We start from the raw sequence: 18,952 nt of genomic DNA, 5'->3' as shown, positions 1-18,952 counted from the left end.
TCTTTTGTTAACTCAGAGTAAATCCCCAGACCTATGGAGGGGTCTGAGACTAATCTCTGGAGGAGGGATATCCCACGTGTAGGATCCCTCCAGATTTGCAAATGGGTCGTAAGAATTGGGTTCATACCCATATGGCCAAAGGGATAAAGTTGAGCAATTCTGCGTTTGGGAAGAATCGATCTCTGGTCTAGTCCAATAGGACGACTTTTCCACCAAGGCTATAACCAATAGCCCACCACCTCGTGGTTATAATAATACAATTTCTTGCAAGTCCACGACAACGGTATCATATAGCCGGCCGTGCTTTTAGGAGTTAGGATACAAGTAACGTCAACTTGAGTTCTTACCCAAATGAAAGAAGAGACCAATGAAAGAAACATTAGTATATATCAGTTTTTAAGGAATAAAAAAGGAATCAGAATATTATTGTTATGAAGCACCATTTTGCTTCCGTACTAGACGGCAGCCGAGTAATAAACAAGTAAACGATTAAAAGTCAAAACAGTAAAAGTCTTGCAGGGAAACAACTTGTCATTTTGCAATCGACCAAATGCTCTAGCAAATCAACAGTAACTACAACATTTTATATTCTACATCTTTACTTGGTGAGTTTGATCCCATTGCCCACAGCGTGGGTCTGACTTAATAATAGTAGCCAGTTGATTTGAGGAAACAACGCGCTACTTTCACGCGTTTTGTAAGGCTTACGTACGGTCCTGGCTTGCATTTAAACTCCAAGTCTCCAATATGTTGTAAAATATATCTTATTTAGAAAAGTATTAGAAATTGCTAGACGTCATGGTGATCCACCACCTAGCACCTAGCACCTAAAATGCATAGTCAATGTAAAGTGATTTAAACGTTTACTATAAAAAACCATTATAAATATGACATTGTAGATAAAATTATTCAAAATATCTATTAAAATAAAAAATAAATTGTAAACAAAACTTAGACAACATTAATATTGTTTATTTAATTCATATCAAATAGCATATGAACTTTTATATATTAAAGACAAATACTATCAACACAAGTTGGAATTTTAGTACCATACTAGAAAGAAATAAAATTCAAGAGGAAACCGAAACTGCAAAGAAATTTTAGTATAATGTATAAACGCAAGTTGGGTGTTTACTTTGACCGAACTGACTTCTCAGTCGCCACGACCGATCCTCAATCCTCATCCTGTGATTCATTTAGAAAACTGCGAGCTTCATGATCTGAAACAAAAATCGAGGAAACCGAAACATGTCTTCTTGGGCTTCTTTCATATTGCTTTTCCTTTTCTCCTTCCTCAGAAGCTTCAGAGTTTCTGCTAAAAATCCTACTTACACATACCATGTCTGTCCGAACACGACAACTTTCCTAAGAAACAGCACTTACTCAACCAATCTAAGAATCCTTTTTTCATCTCTCTCTTCTCCCAACGCCTCTTACTCCACTGGATTCCAGAACGCTACCACAGGACAAGACCCTGACAGGGTCACTGGACTTTTCCTTTGTCGGGGAGACGTTTCGCCTGAATTTTGCCGTAGCTGCGTCCTCTTTTCTATCAACGAAACCTTCATTCGGTGTTCGAATGCGAAAGAAACGGTGCTCTATTACGAGGAGTGTATGCTCAGATACTCTCATCGGAATATTTTATCGACCCTTAACCTCGATAATGGATTTCGGAAAATGGACAGCAATGATTTTTCATCTAACGTTAAACTAGCAGGGCAATTCCAAGAGTTGGTTTCGTCCACGCTGAACCAAGCTGCCGCAGAAGCAGCCAACAGTTCTAGAAAGTTCTATACGAAAAAGGCCAACTGGAGTTCACTTGAGACATTGTATACCCTGGTTCAGTGCACTCCTGATCTGACCAAAGTACAATGTTTGCGTTGCTTGCAAGAATGCATTAACGAAATGTATATTTCCAGAATTGGGGGAAGACTTCTTTGGCCGAGTTGTAACTCAAGGTACGAGCTCTATCCGTTCTACAACGAAACCGCCATTGGAATACCACCACCACCGCTGCCACATGTGTCTACTCCTCCTTTGTCCTCTCCTGCCCGAACTGGTGAACTATTTCTTCTTACTCTTTTTTTTCTCTTTCCCTGAGATCTCCAAATTAGGGGAACTTTCTATTTTTTTGTTTCTATTATTATTACTATTATTGAAGTATTTCAAAACAAGTTAAATTAAATTCCAAATTTAGTATTATATATTATAAAATCATTTAAAAATATATGCTAAATAATAGGATTAAAAATTATCTCAAAAGAAGAAAATAATAAGTAGGGCTAAAACTTCATAAATGTTAAATATATATAACTGTGAGTTTAAAAACCACAACCATCAAAAACCTATAATAAAAAATAATATGGTAAAAAGTTTCAACTCTAGTTAAAAATATTAAATTAAAAGTCATAATGAATCAAGGCAACTCTACTTATAATTTATATGTGTTATAAGTATAAGATATTGTATGTAAAGTTATTGTAAAGAGTAACAAACATCATAACATTTATTAATATTTATTTTACTCACAAACAGATATTATGACGAAGTGAGCCTAAGTAAAAATATCAAACAAACGACTATAATAAGTAAACGCAATTTCTGATAAAATAATTTTAAAAATAAAATAAATTTTATCTTGAATGAAAATTTATCAACTAATAATTATAATAAAAATACATAACCTCTAAAAATAATTGTTTAAAAACACATATTTTAAACTTACATAATTAAAGTTGATTAAACTTCTATATTACTATAAATATTTTTCAAATCTTTAGTTAGATTATAGAATAATGTTGGAAATATTAAAATTCATATTATTTAGATTCAGCATGAAACGGAAAATTTGTGTTAGCGAATAATGATTCATTGATTTGTTAGTTATCTAAGAAGAGACAAATATATATGTATATATATATAGTTCAAAAGACATAAATATTTATATAAACATAACTATTGGAACAAAAAGTAATAAGATATGATGAAAAGACATAACTCTACAACAAATAAAAGTAACCATATGATTTTCTTTTATAATAAAAGACACAACTCTACAATGAACTGGCATAACCAAATAAGTTTTTTCAAAAAAAAACTATTTAATGAAAATGTACGATGAAAATCGCAACTGTTACTGGCATTTATTCAGATTGTTATTCTGATATAGATTTTTATTGTAAAAGACATAACTTTACAATAAACAGACACAACCGTATGATTTGTTGTTCAAAATAAATATATTTTATAGATATTTTATGGTAAAAGACACAACTATACAATGACAGACTCAACTGTATGATTTTTAAAAAATAAATATAAAAAATTATTAAACGAAAATGTCTTCCCTTTATATTGAAGTGACTAATCAGAATTATTATTTTACTTCTAACATTTGAAATTTTATCTGGAAAAGAATACCATTTAAAATGATTCATTTCACGTTTACTACAATTAAAGCGTCCAACACAAATGAAAAATATACAAGATAGCCATTTAGCTTGAGGATATCTTTTCAGATCTCGACTTTGTAATGTTAATGCAGAATCCAAATTCCGATGTATATAACCCATATAAACTGCTTTTAAATAGAAGACATCTTTATTATCATATTAAAAATTTGAATCCAAAAACTCACTATATAATCCATTTAACTCTTGGAAGAAAACTCTAGGTATTTTCATTAAATTTTTTTATTTAAAATTAACTAAAATTTGTAAATTAAATTTATCATTCCAAAAATCTTTTGTTAAATTAAGAATTGAAGGAATTTCTTTACTTTTAAAAGAATGAATGCTAGAGAATAATTTAGAAAAGATGTAAAAATTATTGAGATTGAAGTTTTATATTATTTTGTGTCATGGTAAAAAAAATGAAAACAGTTTAACCAAACAAATATATATATAGTTTCAAAAGATACGAAAATTTGAATAAACACAACTCTACAATGAGCAGTTGCAATTTTACAAAAAAAAAAAAACCCCGTTAGTATGAACAATCGCAACATTTCGTAAAACACACAATTAGAATTTGCTACAAAATTTTTGAAAAAATTATCCAAAAAATACGATTGAAGAAACACAGCTTTTGGTAGTATTTATTCAGATTGCTATTATTTTAATTCATATGATATATTTGGATTTTGGAACGCAGAGGAAAGTGGCAATTCAAGTGTCTTACTGGTAGTCATTGTTGTGCCTATTATAGTGGTTATTCTGCTTTTCATAGCTGGTTATAGTTTCCATGCAAAGAGGGCAAAGAAGACGTATAACACAACACCTGCTTTTGATGGTAGAGGTTCAAGTGATTTAACAACCTTGTTTGGGTCTAATTAAAACATTCATCAACCTCTTTTTCTGATTCGTAAGACTTTTATTGTGCAACAGGAGATGATATAACAACCGTAGACACACTGCAGCTCGATTATAAAAAAATTCAATCTGCCACAAATGGATTTTCAGAGAGAAATAAGATTGGCCAAGGTGGATTTGGTGAGGTTTACAAGGTAACTATGTCTGAGGCTGTGCATTTTTATTGAATTTTGTTGCCAGCACATTTGGATAACGAGATGATGCTGATAAAAATGGGCAGGGTACATTTTCAAATGGGACTGAAGTTGCGGTGAAGAGACTATCGAAAACTTCAGGACAAGGTGAAACAGAGTTCAAGAACGAGGTTGTTGTCGTGGCAAAGCTTCAGCATCGAAACTTGGTAAAGCTTCAAGGATTTTGTCTAAAAGGTGAAGAAAGAATATTGGTCTACGAGTATGTGCCTAACAAAAGCCTTGATTACATCATCTTCGGTCAGTACACTTCATGCTTTGTTTTAATGATTCACTGGTCAAATTCTGAAAATTGAGGCTGCAAACAGTTAGAGGTAACTGTAATTTATGGATTTGCACAGAACCTACAAAGAAAGGTCAACTAGACTGGACTCTACGATTCAAGATCATTACTGGCATTGCTAGAGGAATTCTCTATCTTCATCAAGATTCAAGGCTCACAATCATACACCGTGATCTCAAAGCGAGTAACATTCTCCTCGATGCGGATATGAATCCAAAAATTGCTGATTTTGGAATGGCAAGGATCTTTGGAATGGACCAAACCCAAGATAAGACAAGCAAAGTAGTTGGTACGCTGTAAGTCTTCCCACTGACTAGTAGATGTTTCTTGAACATTATTTGGCCAATATATCAAAGTTTTGTCATGGATTCCAGCGGTTACATGTCTCCTGAATATGCAATGCGTGGCCATTTCTCAATGAAATCAGATGTCTATAGCTTTGGAGTGTTAGTTCTCGAGATTATAAGTGGTAGAAGGAATAACAGCTTCTACGAGACAGACAACGTACAAGACTTGGTGGCATATGTAAGTTCCAAGGAAACCATGCTTACAATAAGTAATAGTTGTAAAAACTGATCGGTTGGTTGATATTCTAGGCTTGGAGGCTTTGGAATAACGGAACAACGTTAAACCTCGTGGATCCAATTATTGCAGATAGTTGTGAGAAGAGTAAAGTTATTCGATGCATCCATATCGGTCTTTTATGTGTTGAAGAAGATCCTGTAGACCGCCCAACCTTGTCATCCATTTTCACGATGCTCACTAATACCGTGACATTACCAGTACCTCGGAGACCAGGGTTTTTCGTTCAGAGTAGACACCAAATGACGCCGCTTGATGATGCATAGATCAACTATTGGTTTTTCGATTGGTTTCATGATTTTTATATTTCATTAATAATTTCTTGTTATTCAATTCTTTTTATGTTTTAGTGGTTCTATATTTTAAATAAAATCTGTTTTAATTGAGATATCAATTTTTTACAATTTTAAACATATACCCATAAATATCCATTATAACAAAAATTTTAACAATTAAAAGCTTTTACTCCCTCTAGTTTTTTTAGTTGTCATTCTAGAGTAAAAATTTTGTTTTTCAATACGTATCGTTTTAGGTTTCCAATGCATAATTTTGGTAAAAATACTAATTTTATCCCAACTATTTTAATGTTTTGACCAATAAAAAATTAGAAAATGTATTAAAGAAGGGGTATAATAGAACATTGATCTATTTTTTTAATTTGTGTGCAAAGCTCTAGAACGACAAGTAAAAAAACCTGGAAGGAGTATCAATTTAAAGTCATATATTTTCCATCTTTTAATTTTTTTTTTAATTACTAAGAGGTTCCAGGCATAGACATGTACATTCCCTCAGACCAGAGACCAGAGCATTTTATATAGTTCCCTTCCAAGCGCTATCCTTCGAACCATCTAGACTTTGCCAGAGAGTCTATCTCATGTAAAATAAAATAAAAATATAAAAAATGCAATATGACATGTTGTCATGACTTTTAAGTTTGTAAAATTTAGATAAATTATATATATCTAATCATAACTCTTGCGACGAAGAATTTAGGTCAACTTTCATAATTTAAAAAATTTAATATATGTGGCCGTGTAATCTTTAGAAAATAGTAACTACGTAGAAATTTAATACTGCATATTATTTTTGAATCATAAGATTGATTTGCATTTTTTAGAAATGAAGGGTTAAATTTCAAAATATGGCAACTTTAAATGTTTATTTGCGAAAACCTTAATTTCAACAAAATTTCTAAATTTTTAAAAACTTTAAAAAAAAAATCTCTAGAGGTGGAATATATATATTCCGGATGGAGAAACAATGACCAAGTTGTGAGTTTGGATCAACAAGTACGTAGATCATTGATAAAACAATTAATGTACTTTAAAATTCCATGTTAACTTCAACATGGAATTTTCCCACAAACTTTTTATGTTGTTTAAGAAATTGGATCTGCCAATACTTAAAGAACATATTTTTCCACTAAAATACCTAAAATGACAATACATTAGACGAAAACATTGTTTGCTTGGACTTTATGACCATGATTGTCTTCACTTTTTTTTGGTTGTGGTTGATTTGACTAGTAACATTAACTAAATATTTAGTGTTTTCACAGGAAATAAACCAAGTCACTATTTTGGAATGATTCTTTTCGACGTCGGTCGAAAGCTTTATTTAATTGTAGAACATTCAACTATGGTCCACTCATTGAGGGAAAAAAAATATACCCTAATACCTCTGAATTTTTGTATATTTTTCTTTAAAAAAAAAAAAAAATCGTAGACAATATTAAATCTCCTCTACAAAAATAAAAGGACTATTTAGAGGTCCATGAACTTTGAACTTTGAACTTCGAACTTTACTCTCATAAATGTTGCACTTGATGTAAACAAGGTTTTCTTGCTGGATAAACTTTACATTCATTCAAAAAAATAAAAGGACAATTTATACCATTCATATTTTCATTTTCATAATCTAACTATAATATATATTTTTTGACAAACAAAAATCATAATATATATATATATATATATATTATATTTTCTGTTACAATGATCTAAGTATTTTCATAAAAACATGTATATATATAGAGGGTTATTACTTATTAATAGATGGATTAATGCAGACTTTTTTTTTCCAATAAAATGTAAAATTATTCGAACGTTTAGAGAGTGCAGCTTTTCCCAAATTAAATCAGTTTACAATTTTAAAGAGAGAAAAAATAAAATCAAAGAATAATAGTGAGGAAGCCCATGCTTTTAGTTACTTGCAAGCCAAGTTCACAGACAGTTATCAAACTTGGCATCTCTTTGTAGCTGAATGGAGTAGGCCTAGAATGGAGTAAATCCGGTTGCGAATCTGCTGGTCGAGTCACTTAGTAAGCTGCTGCGCTGGGAGAGGGGTTTCTCCTTGCCGCCTACCGTTTCTCTCCCCCATAAAGAATGTATAGAAAGCTGAAAAATGTATCTTACCAGAAACAATCGATCATGTCCAAGGGAGTTATCCGTTAGCAGGCTGATAATATGATGCCATACCGTGGTATAGCGCGTCATGAAGAGCTTCGCAGTGAGGCCAGACCAAACTTCCCGTGAATAACGACAGGAGAAGAATAGGTGATTATGAGTTTCAAGATTTTGTTGACACAGCACACAAACTGTGTTTGCTATGACATTCCATCTTAACATTCGTTCCCCAGTCTATGAATGCAGAATTTTTCAAATAAAAGAAATGGAGATTCTTTTGTTATTTTGTATCATGGATTTTTATATTCACAATCTCAAATGAAATTTAATGTGTTGGTTTCATGATATTAAATTCAACTTAATAATTTTCTTTTTGTCAACAAAGTACAAGATAACTCAAACGAGTCAGTTGGAAGAAAAATCGTTTACATAGGTAATTTAATGTGAATCTACTCGAGCATGACGTGCCAGCTTGTCCACTTTACCATTTTGCGATTAAGGGATGAGAACTAGAGTAAAGTAGAGAAAATCATCCTTATCAACTCAAAACTTCTTGTTATTCGAAATTTTTAGTTTTCGGTGATTTAGTTTTTGTTGAGATGTCATTGTTTTACAATTTTATTCATACACACACAAGTTTGAGAAATGCACGAGTATCCCTTAATTATAACTAAGCTTTCTAATAAAAACCTCTACAAATTTAATAACTCTCTAAACTTTGAAAACCAAGCTTCCATTAAACTCTTGTCTTTTAGAGGTGGAGAAATACTTATCAACTTTTGGGTTTGGCTGAAGAAGTGATTATGTAAATATAATCATTTAATCAAATAACTAATTTTTTCGTTCAAATTCAACTTAATTTTAACATGATTTCCCCAAAAAAAATATGCTGTTTAATAAAAATGAAGTAAAAAAATCGTTTACTTTGACTTTTTGACTTCGTACTTATGGTCGTCACAAACCATCGTCTACTTCACGTTAGTCAGAGAGAAAAGAAAACTATTCAGTTTATAAATGAGAGCTCCATCATGTGAAACTCAAATCTGAAGGAAGTCGAACCATGTCTTCTTTGGTATCTTTCATCTGCCTTTTCCTGTTCTCATTTCTCACTAGCTTCAGAGCTTCTGCTCAAAATCCTATTTACCTAGGTCGTTTTTGTCCAAATACGACAACGTATTCAAGGAACAGCACTTACTTCACCAATCTCAAAACCCTTTTGTCCTCTCTCTCTTCCCGTAACGCCTCTTACTCCACCGGATTCCAAAACGCCACGTGGGGACAATCCCCCAACAGGGTCACCGGAATTTTCCTTTGCCGCGGAGATTGTTCGCCGGAAGTATGTCGTAGCTGCGTCACCTTTGCCGTTAACGAAACCTTAACTCGGTGTCCGTATGAGAGAGAGGTCGTGCTGTATTACGATCAGTGTATGCTCAGATACTCTCACAGGAATATTCTATCGACCCTTACGTACGACGGACATCTTTTCATGCAAAACATGAATAATATTTCTTCTAATCAAAATCAAATAGAACTGTTCATAGCTACGGTGTCCTCCTCGATGAACCGAGCTGCCACCGAAGCAGTCAAAAGTTCTAGAAATTTTTATACGATAAAGACGGAATTGACCAAATTTCAGACTTTTTACGGGCTGCTTCAGTGCACTCCTGATCTAACAAGACAGGACTGCATGAGCTGTTTGCTACATTCGGTCGGCGGAATGTCTCTTTACCGAATTGGAGCAAGACTTCTTTATCCGAGTTGTAATGCAAGGTACGAGCTTTATGCGTTTTACAACGAAACCGGCATTAAAACACCATCACCACCACCACTACCATCATCACCACCGCTACAGTCGCCTGTGTCTACTCCTCCGGTGATATCTCCTTCACTACCTGGTAAACACTTTTTACTACCTCTGTTTTTTTTGCCCTGTTTTTTTGGAAATAGCACCAAAACAGAAAGTTTCGTTTTTTTAACATAATTTGGACTAAGCAAATGATGTTTGGAAAGCAGGGAAAGGTGGGAATTCAAATATGTTAGTGGTAGCCATTGTTGTGCTTATTATAGTGGCTGTTCTGCTTTTCATAGCTGGTTATTGTTTCCTTGCAAAAAGGGCTAAGAAGGTTTATGACACAGCGCCTGCATCTGAGGGTAAAGGTAAAATAAACAATCTTAATTTGGTTTGATTAACTTCATTCATAAGTATATTTTTCCTGATTACTAACTCTTTTATTCTGCGTCAGTAGATGATATAACAACCATAGAGTCGTTGCAACTTGATTATAGAACAGTTCAAGCTGCAACAAATGATTATTCAGAGAATAATAAGATTGGTCGAGGTGGATTTGGTGAGGTTTACAAGGTATACTATAAAATTACTATTAGTTCTCTACTTGCTCCTGAGGTATTTGTACTTTTTGTTGCAACACAGTGGATAACGTGATTATGGTGATAACTGATAAAAACATGGATAGGGTACACTTTCGAATGGGACTGATGTTGCGGTGAAGAGATTATCAAAATCATCAGGACAAGGTGAAACAGAGTTCAAGAACGAGGTTGTTGTTGTTGCAAAGCTTCAGCACAGAAATTTGGTTAGGCTTCTAGGGTTTTCGCTACAAGGAGAAGAAAGGATATTGGTGTACGAGTATATGCCCAACAAAAGCCTTGATTACTTCCTCTTTGGTCAGTTGCATTTTATTTCTTTGTTTCAATGATTTTTTAAGCCATCTTAGGAAATTGGGGTTGTAAATCTTAAGATTTATATGTAATTCATGGATGTGCACAGACCCTTCAAAGCAGATTCAGCTGGACTGGACTCGCCGATACAATATCATTGGAGGAGTTGTTCGGGGAATTCTTTATCTCCATCAAGATTCTCGGCTCACAATCATACACCGTGACCTAAAAGCAAGTAACATTCTCCTAGATGCGGATATAAATCCCAAAATTGCGGATTTTGGAATGGCTAGGATCTTCGGATTGGACCAAACCCAAGAGAACACAAGCAGAATAGTTGGTACCTTGTAAGTCTTCCACCTAAATTCTCACAAGTTGAATTTTGTTGAACATTATCTTGTCAACATACGTACTAAAGCTCTCTTATTGATTCCAGCGGTTACATGTCTCCTGAATATGCGTTGCATGGCCAGTTCTCAATGAAATCTGATGTCTATAGCTTTGGAGTGTTAGTTCTTGAGATTATAAGCGGTAGGAAGAATAGCAACTTTGACGAGACAAGCAACTCACAAGACTTGGTCACACATGTAAGTTTTTAAAGGCAATCAATATTTACCTCTCCTACAATGAGGAATGTTAGCTAGAACTGATTGATAAATTGATATTCTAGGCTTGGAGGCTCTGGAGTAACGGAACAGCATTAGACCTTGTGGATCAAGTTATATTAGATAACTGCCAGAAGAGTGAAGTGGTTCGATGCATCCATATCAGTCTTTTATGTGTTCAAAACGATCCGGTACAACGTCCGACAATGTCAACCATTTGTGTGATGCTCACTAGTAATACTATCACTTTACCAGTGCCTCAACAACCAGGGTTTTCCATTCAAAGTAGACCCGAAAAGGACCCGCTTGATTCAGATCAATCTACGTCGACCAAGTCAGATCCAGTATATGTTGATGATGCATCGATCACTTATATATATCCTCCTTGAATATGGTGTTAGCCTTCGAGCTTGGATTAACTGGCATTACTGAAATCAAGTTTAAGCATGTATTTATTACATATTTGATACTTCTATAGGCGATCAACCTTGTTTATTGTTTAGTTCTAATTTGTTGTTTGTTACAACAATTTGTAATTTGGTCTGATTTTTAGTTAAAATAACTTCAAAATCCAAATTTATCATTGTTATATATATACATTTTAAATACAACGAAACAATTTTTAAACTAATCTTCAGTACCACTTTCAACGAGGACATATGGTGAATTGGTGATCGATGTATCCACAATAGACCATGGAACATAAATATTTGCTTTTAATAGATTGTTCTGAATCAAGCGGTCTTTTGCGGGTATACTATTCTTGAAGATATAAAGTCATGGTTCCGTTGTTAAGTCACAGTGAGCATCACAACTTCACAAGTTGAACACAAAAGCACAATATATGCATGCATGGAGCTAATTACTCTCCTGGAAATTATGTACAATAACCAGATCCACGAGTCTAACGATGTCACGACTCACGACAGAGGTAAATGTCACTATGCGTGTTGTTTGTGCTGTAGTTAAGGATACATTTCTTTTTCTTCTTATCTTTACTGGGTCATGACTACTAGACTACAAACGAGTCAAAATTTGAAAACCATCCAGCACGTCAAACTTTTTTTTTCTTTCTTGTTGCGTACTTAATAATCAATACGATTTCTTGAAAGTCAAAGCCAACTACACCAGTAACATCAACTTTAATTGTTATTGAAATGTTAGGCTAAATATGTGAAAGCGATAAGCAGAAAAAAAAAGAAGAGAATTCTAAAATCTGGATGTCAATAAGACAGCACCGTTAAACTTACGTACCAGACAAGTTACAAACGAACAGTTATAAGTTTAAAACATTAGTAATTTCACAACCCTAGCTGAATCAGTTTCTATCCTTCATTCATTGCTTCAGAACCAATCAACACGCTCAACGGAAAAGTACACATCTAAAAATAACCTTTGAATTTCTATTATAGTGCTTTACAATTATTGTGTATTAGATTTTCAGTCATTTCGGAAAACAAAGAACTAAAATATGACTTAGATCATGTTTTAAAAGCAAACTCCACTAAACGCCACATATTCCACATATGATATTTAGATCACTGATCTAATAACTAAAATCATAGCCTTTTTCCATAATTAATTTTTATTTTGTTTGTTGATTAAAAAGACAATCTAGAAAGAAAAAAAATAAGAGAAAAAAAAAATCGTTTACTTTGACTGTTTCACTTTGATTGACTTTATCGTCGTCTACTTTTCACGTTAATCAGCAGTAGTTAGAGAGAAAAGAAAAATTTTCAGTTTATAAATGAGAGAGCTCCATTATGTGAAACTCAAATCTTAAGGAAGTCGAAACATGCCTTCTTTGGTGTCTTTCATCTCCCTTTTCCTTTTCTCATTCCTCACTATCTTCAGAGCTTCTGCTCAAAATCCTTCTTACATATATCACAATTGTCCAAATACGACGACTTACACAAGTAACAGCACTTACTTTACCAATCTCAGAACCGTTTTGTCTTCTCTTTCTTCCCGTAACGCCCCTTACTCCACCGGGTTCCAAAACATCACGGTGGGACAAGCCCCCAACAGGGTCACCGGACTTTTCCTTTGCCGTGGAGATTACTCGCCGGAAGTATGTCGTAGCTGCGTCACCTTTGCCGTCAACGACACCTTAACTCGGTGTCCGAACGAGAGAGAGGTCGTGGTCTATTACGATGAGTGTATGCTCAGATACTCTAACAAGAGTATACTCTCGACCGTTACGTACGAAGGAGGATTAGTCATGATGAACCTTAATAATATTTCTTCTATTCAAAATCAAATAGACGGGTTCATAAGTTTTGTGTCGTCCGCGACGAGGAAAGGTTCCATTGAAGCAGGCAACAGTGAAAGAAGATTCTCTACGGTGAAGACGGCATTGACCGCATACCAGACTTTGTACGGGCTGCTTCAGTGCACTCCTGATCTTAAAAGACAAGACTGCATAGGCTGTTTGCAAAGTTGCATCGATGGAATGGATCTTAAAAGAATTGGAGGAAGACTTTTTTGGCCGAGTTGTAATGTAAGGTACGAACTTTACCCGTTCTACAACGAGAGTGCCATCCAAACACCCCCACCACCACCACCCCCACCACCACCATCACCCCCACCGCTTGAATCTTCGGTGTCTACTCCTCCGATGAAATCACCTTCATCATCTGGTTAACTCTTTCTCCTTCCTCTGTTTTTACTCTGTTTTTGTTTTGTCCTTACGATTGATTTTGTATTTTTTTATACTTCTGTCTACCATTATCTGATCTTAAGCCAATGATCTTTAAAAAGCAGGGAAGGGTGTGAATTCAAAATCAAGGCTTTTGTTAGTGGTAGCCATCGTTGTACCTATTATAGCGGTTGTTCTACTTTCAATAGCTGGTTATTGTTTCCTTGCAAAAAGGAAAAAGAAGACTTATGACGCAGCACCTCCATCTGATTCTGAGGGTAAAGATCTATTAAACAAACTTAATTGGATTATGATTAATGTCATTCATCCGCCTCATTTTTTTTTATTACTGAGACATTTTGTTGTGCAGTAGGAAATGATATAAAAGCCGCAGACTCACTACAGCTAGACTATAGAACAATCCAAACTGCAACAAATAATTTTGCAGAAAGAAATAAGATTGGTAAAGGTGGATTTGGCGTGGTTTACAAGGTAAACTATATTATTATTAGTTCTTGTCACCAATAACGAGATGATGCTGATTAAAATTTTGAAACGGATAGGGTACATTTTCAAATGGGAAAGAAGTTGCGGTGAAGAGATTGTCGAAAAACTCAAGACAAGGTGAAGCCGAGTTCAAGACCGAGGTTGTTGTAGTTGCAAAGCTTCAGCACAGAAATTTGGTTAGGCTTCTAGGGTTTTCGCTACAAGGAGAAGAAAGGATATTGGTGTACGAGTATATGCCAAACAAAAGCCTTGATTATTTACTCTTTGGTCAGTTGCATTTATTGCATTCTTTCAGTGATTCTTTAGCCATTCTTTTAAAGTTAGGGTTACTTATCTTTATTTAACTGTAACTCATGGATGTGCACAGACCCTACAAAGCAAGTTCAGCTGGACTGGACGCAACGATACAAGATCATTGGAGGAATTGCTCGAGGGATTCTATATCTCCATGAAGATTCACAGCTCAAAATTATACACCGTGACCTTAAAGCGAGTAACATTCTCCTAGATGTGGATATAAATCCAAAAATTGCAGATTTTGGAATGGCTAGGATCTTCGGATTGGACCAAACGCAGGATAACACAAGCAGAATAGTTGGCACCTAGTAAGTCTTCCACCTCACGTCTCATAAATTGAGCATTATTTTGTCAACATATATACTAATGTTCTTTTGTTGTGGATTCCAGCGGTTACATGTCTCCTGAATATGCGATGCATGGCCAATTCTCAATGAAATCTGATGTCTATAGCTTTGGCGTGTTAGTTCTTGAGATTATAAGTGGTAGGAAGAATAGCAGCTTCGACGAGGCAGACGGCGGCGCACAAGACTTGCTCACACATGTATGTTTTAAGGCAATCAATATTTAGTACCACTCCTACCTTACATTAAGAAATGTTAGCTAGAACTGATTGATAAATTGATATTCTAGGCTTGGAGGCTCTGGAATAACAAAGCAGCATTAGCCCTCGTGGATCCACTTATAGTAGATAATTGCCAGAATAGTGAAGTGGTTCGATGCATCCATATCGGTCTTTTATGTGTTCAAGAAGATCCTGTAAAGCGTCCAACAATATCAACCATTTTCATGATGCTCACTAGTAATACTGTGACTTTACCACTGCCTCGACAACCAGGGTTTTTCATTCAAGGTAGACCCGAAAAGAACCTGCATGGTTCAGATCAATCTACCACGGACAAGTCAGGGTCTATTGACGATGCATCAATCACTGATTTATATCCTCGCTAAATATGGTGTTAACCTTCAGGCTTAAAGCAAATATATACATATTTCTAGACTTGATCAAGCCTTTTTATTGTTTAGTTTCGATTTGGTTTGTTAAAACCATTTGTAATTTGGTTTGATTTTTAATTAAAGAATAATTAATCTAGTCTCGCTGCTGACATCACCACCGATTCAAAATTTTACCTATGTAAGTGAAAAGTGAATACCTCCAATGATCTTGAACCATGTGATTTGGAAACAGAGGAAAAAACAGAGTACTGTGGCAAAGTGATGTACATGATTTATAATGTGGTGAGATAGACAATGTTAAGACTTTGATAAAACCTTACGTGGTTTGTTTTTAACTCAAAACTGGGAGGGCTTATATCATATACCATGACCACAAAGCATTCTTCTAGATTCTAATATGAGCACAAAATTAGCGATTGTTTATGGTTTGTGAACTGAGTTTGTCTTTTAACGAGGAGCTACAGAAGTAATGGATGCATCATCGATGGAGCAGGGAGCATACTTATGGACGGATGGACCAGCTTGTTCATGCCTATTTCCAAAGAAAAATCCAGGTGGTTTAGGCATTGCTAGGGCGATCAAGCTAGTAGTAAGCATTTGGACGATTGCTGACATGTTTGGACGATCTTGGGTATCTTCTTGGACACATAATAAAGCGATATGGATGCATCTGCTAATTTCGTTTCTTTGATAGTTATCACGAAAAGATGTATCCACAAGCTCTAGTGGAGACCCACTGCTCCATAGTCTCCAAGTCTATCAAACATTTAAACAATTCAAAACATTGGTAACTTCTAAAGTATAACAGAACATATTGAGATTACTAAAACTGTTTACACTCACATATGTAACCAAGTTGCATACACTACCATCCATCTGACGGAGACTGCTGTTCTTCCTCCCACTTATTATCTCAAGAACTAAGACTCCAAAGCTATAGACATCTGATTTCATTGAGAAGTGACCGTACATTGCATACTCCGGGGACATGTAACCACTGAAATCATACATAAAAGTTTTGAGTTAATAGAAGCATGATACAAGCCTATTAAATTAAATTAGATGGAGTAAGCAAAAATTACTAGGTTCCAACTACTCTTCTTGTATTGGCTTCGGTTTGGTCCATTTCAAAAATTCTAGCCATTCCAAAATCTGCAACTTTCGGATTCATGTCAGCGTCCAGTAAGATGTTACCAGCTTTGAGGTCTCGATGTATAATCGTGAGCCGTGAATCTTGGTGAAGATAGAGAATTCCTCTAGCAATGCCTCCTATGATCTTATACCTTCTAGTCCAATTCAGTTGGCTCTGCATTCTAGAGTCTTCACACCCATATAGTAAGAATGTCAAAAAATCATTTTAAACAAAATTATATGTCTATGATAATTAGCATTGGTTTAACATACCAAACAAGAAGTAATCAAGGCTTTTGTTATGCACAAACTCGTAGACAAGTATCTTCTCTTCTCTCTCCAAACAAAATCCGAGAAGCTTCACCAAATTTTTGTGCTGAAGCTTTGCAACAACAACTACTTCGTTCTTGAACTCTTTTTCACCTTGTCCTGATGTTTTTGAAAGTCTCTTCACAGCAACTTGTAAACCATTAGGAAGAGTTCCCTAAAACGATTGGGCACTAAACAGAGTTATCACCTTACGGAAAACTCTCATGCAACTAATTAGGCTGCTGAACGAACAGGTAGTGTACCTCGTAAACTTGTCCGAATCCACCTTGACCGAGTTTGTTACTTTCGGAAAAATTATCTGTCGCAGCTTCAACAACCTTAAAATCAAACTGCAGTGAGCCTGCAGTTGTAATATCATCCCCATCTGCAAGATAAAATGCTCCATAAATAAAAAATTTGAGAAGCAATAACTAGTATCTCTTGGAGTCTTTTACCATCATCCGCAGCTGCTGTTTCATAAGTCTTCTTGGCCCTTTTTGCACGGAAACAATAACAAGCTATGAAAAGCAGAACAGAGATAGCAAGCAGGACAACTACACTTGCTATGATTATTATTGTGGATTTTTTGCCTTTTGGTACGTTAAGTCTTAGATCAGAAATGCTCGGCTGCGGAGGAGGGAGAATAGCTTGACGTACTGGCAATGGAGGAGCTGGTACCAGCGGAGTAAGTGGGGTGTCACCGAAGGAAGGATCAGGATAGTACCTTAAGGTACAAGTCGGCACAAAAATTATTCCTCCTATTGTGTTACGAGGCAATATACCGATGATACGTTGCAGACAACTTAAGCAGCTGTCTCTTGTCAGACCAGGCGTGCACTGAACCATTACATAAACCGTTTGGGACGATGTGATGTACGTCTTCTTAATCGCAAATTTTCTTGGACTTTCAGTTTCAGAAGCCTCCTCTGCAGCTTCGTTCATCAAAGAGAAGAGTACCTTATTGAAGCGATCTGATATGTTTGCCGTAACATCCTGCTGGTTCACCATGAGGATTTCATTTCTTGTTGTAGGAGGATCCAAGAGAATATTCCTGTCAGCGTATCGAAGCATGCAGTCTTCGCATAATATGAAGGCTTCTTTCCCATCTAGACATTGATTCAGAAGTTCGTTAATAGCATAGACGACACAGTCACGGCAGACTTCAGACGAGGCATCTCCACGGCAGAGGTAAAGTGCGAAAACCAAGTCAGGATTCTGACCTAAAACGAGGCTATAGAATCCGGTGGAGAAGGTGTTGCTGGAAGAAAGAGTAGACAAAAGGGTTCGGAGATTGGAGGAGTATGTGCTGTTTTTGAGGTAAGTTTTCCCATTTGTACAACTATAGCCGACGTAGTTAGGGACGGGTTGCTGTACTATCTGTATAGAAGGTTTCAAGCTTGTAAGGAAGGCGAGGAGAAGGAAGAGAGAACCATAAGCAGCCATTATTCTTATTCAGAAGTGATTTTAAATGTATTTATTTGATTGGTCTTTTGATAAATCTGAAGCCAATGAAGAGTGCTGCTCTGTAAAACCAATACGACTTTTTGCATTTGCAGTTCCACGTCAACGCATAAAACCCCAAATTAGTTGTAGTTGACTAGTAACATCAACTTTATATTTTTGTCCTTTCTGAAAGAAAAAAATCAAACCCATGTCTAAAAGTCTAATAACTTTTGCGTTTTAATTTTATTTATTATAAAATGTAAAAATTAAAATCCTAGAGCTTACAGATAAAATTTGTATACTACATATAGATTTTGTAAAAACGAAGATGCAGCCAATATAGAAAAGAACTTCTTTTCTTATTAAGAATCACTTAAACAATCTTACAAGATATGTTTAATCAGATTTACACATAGTCAACACGGCTTGCCACTGACCAATTCTTAATCTAACCAAAATCCCTAAGAACCCTAAAAGTTTTCTCGCTTAGTTCTCTAAAATTCTTCTTTAATGGCCAAACAACATGTTTGTCCAATAAAACAATATATAGAA

At 35.2% G+C, this 18,952-nt stretch overlaps 4 protein-coding genes across 8 annotated transcripts in view; 3 read left to right on the top strand and 1 right to left on the bottom strand.

The window, feature by feature from the left end:
• LOC104731170 (cysteine-rich receptor-like protein kinase 5) overlaps positions 1-18,462 on the bottom strand; it is a 76,797-nt gene extending 58,335 nt beyond the window's left edge. The window contains exons 1-6 of one of the 2 annotated variants that reach the window (XM_010450456.3): positions 17,413-18,462; positions 17,221-17,342; positions 16,922-17,132; positions 16,600-16,837; positions 16,361-16,514; positions 15,822-16,273 (exon numbers count right to left, since the gene is read on the bottom strand). In XM_010450456.3, coding sequence (XP_010448758.2) covers positions 15,965-16,273; positions 16,361-16,514; positions 16,600-16,837; positions 16,922-17,132; positions 17,221-17,342; positions 17,413-18,400 — 2,022 coding nt within the window. In that variant the 5' untranslated portion in view covers positions 18,401-18,462 and the 3' untranslated portion in view covers positions 15,822-15,964. Of the gene's footprint in view, positions 1-15,821; positions 16,274-16,360; positions 16,515-16,599; positions 16,838-16,921; positions 17,133-17,220; positions 17,343-17,412 lie in introns of those variants that run through there. The other variant, XM_087479830.1, reaches the window with a different exon arrangement.
• Positions 1,093-7,148, top strand: LOC109124920 (cysteine-rich receptor-like protein kinase 7). 2 transcript variants are annotated; one of them, XM_087479842.1, is made up of 8 exons: positions 1,093-2,062; positions 4,156-4,293; positions 4,389-4,507; positions 4,594-4,804; positions 4,906-5,143; positions 5,222-5,372; positions 5,444-5,718; positions 6,956-7,148. In XM_087479842.1, exons 1-7 carry the CDS (start codon positions 1,252-1,254, stop codon positions 5,693-5,695), a joined length of 1,920 nt encoding a protein of 639 aa, XP_087335968.1. In that variant the 5' UTR covers positions 1,093-1,251; the 3' UTR covers positions 5,696-5,718; positions 6,956-7,148. The 2 variants fall into 2 exon arrangements, with proteins under 2 accessions (XP_087335968.1, XP_087335967.1); XM_087479841.1 differs by lacking the exon at positions 6,956-7,148 and having other exon boundaries at positions 1,163-2,062; positions 5,444-5,881.
• LOC104731173 (cysteine-rich receptor-like protein kinase 8) lies at positions 8,810-11,694 on the top strand. Of its 2 annotated transcripts, none has more exons than XM_010450458.2 (7): positions 8,810-9,729; positions 9,848-9,991; positions 10,081-10,196; positions 10,309-10,519; positions 10,623-10,860; positions 10,950-11,100; positions 11,184-11,694. In XM_010450458.2, the coding sequence occupies exons 1-7, from the start codon at positions 8,895-8,897 to the stop codon at positions 11,505-11,507; spliced, it is 2,019 nt and encodes a 672-aa protein (XP_010448760.1). In that variant the 5' UTR covers positions 8,810-8,894; the 3' UTR covers positions 11,508-11,694. The 2 variants fall into 2 exon arrangements, with proteins under 2 accessions (XP_010448760.1, XP_087335955.1); XM_087479829.1 differs by having other exon boundaries at positions 8,838-9,729; positions 9,845-9,991.
• LOC104731171 (cysteine-rich receptor-like protein kinase 6) lies at positions 12,780-15,653 on the top strand. 2 transcript variants are annotated; one of them, XM_087479828.1, is made up of 7 exons: positions 12,780-13,757; positions 13,882-14,034; positions 14,130-14,248; positions 14,320-14,530; positions 14,631-14,868; positions 14,951-15,104; positions 15,194-15,653. In XM_087479828.1, the coding sequence occupies exons 1-7, from the start codon at positions 12,914-12,916 to the stop codon at positions 15,509-15,511; spliced, it is 2,037 nt and encodes a 678-aa protein (XP_087335954.1). In that variant the 5' UTR covers positions 12,780-12,913; the 3' UTR covers positions 15,512-15,653. The 2 variants fall into 2 exon arrangements, with proteins under 2 accessions (XP_087335954.1, XP_010448759.1); XM_010450457.3 differs by having other exon boundaries at positions 12,829-13,757; positions 14,127-14,248.
• Positions 18,463-18,952: the final 490 nt, after the last annotated feature.

This window comes from Camelina sativa, chromosome 12 (genome assembly GCF_030686135.1).
Source record: "Camelina sativa cultivar CO46 ecotype springtype chromosome 12, ASM3068613v1".
Classification (NCBI taxonomy): domain Eukaryota; kingdom Viridiplantae; phylum Streptophyta; class Magnoliopsida; order Brassicales; family Brassicaceae; genus Camelina; species Camelina sativa.
Note: the sequence above shows the minus strand (reverse complement) of the source record. Positions and strands in the feature narration are given on the sequence as shown.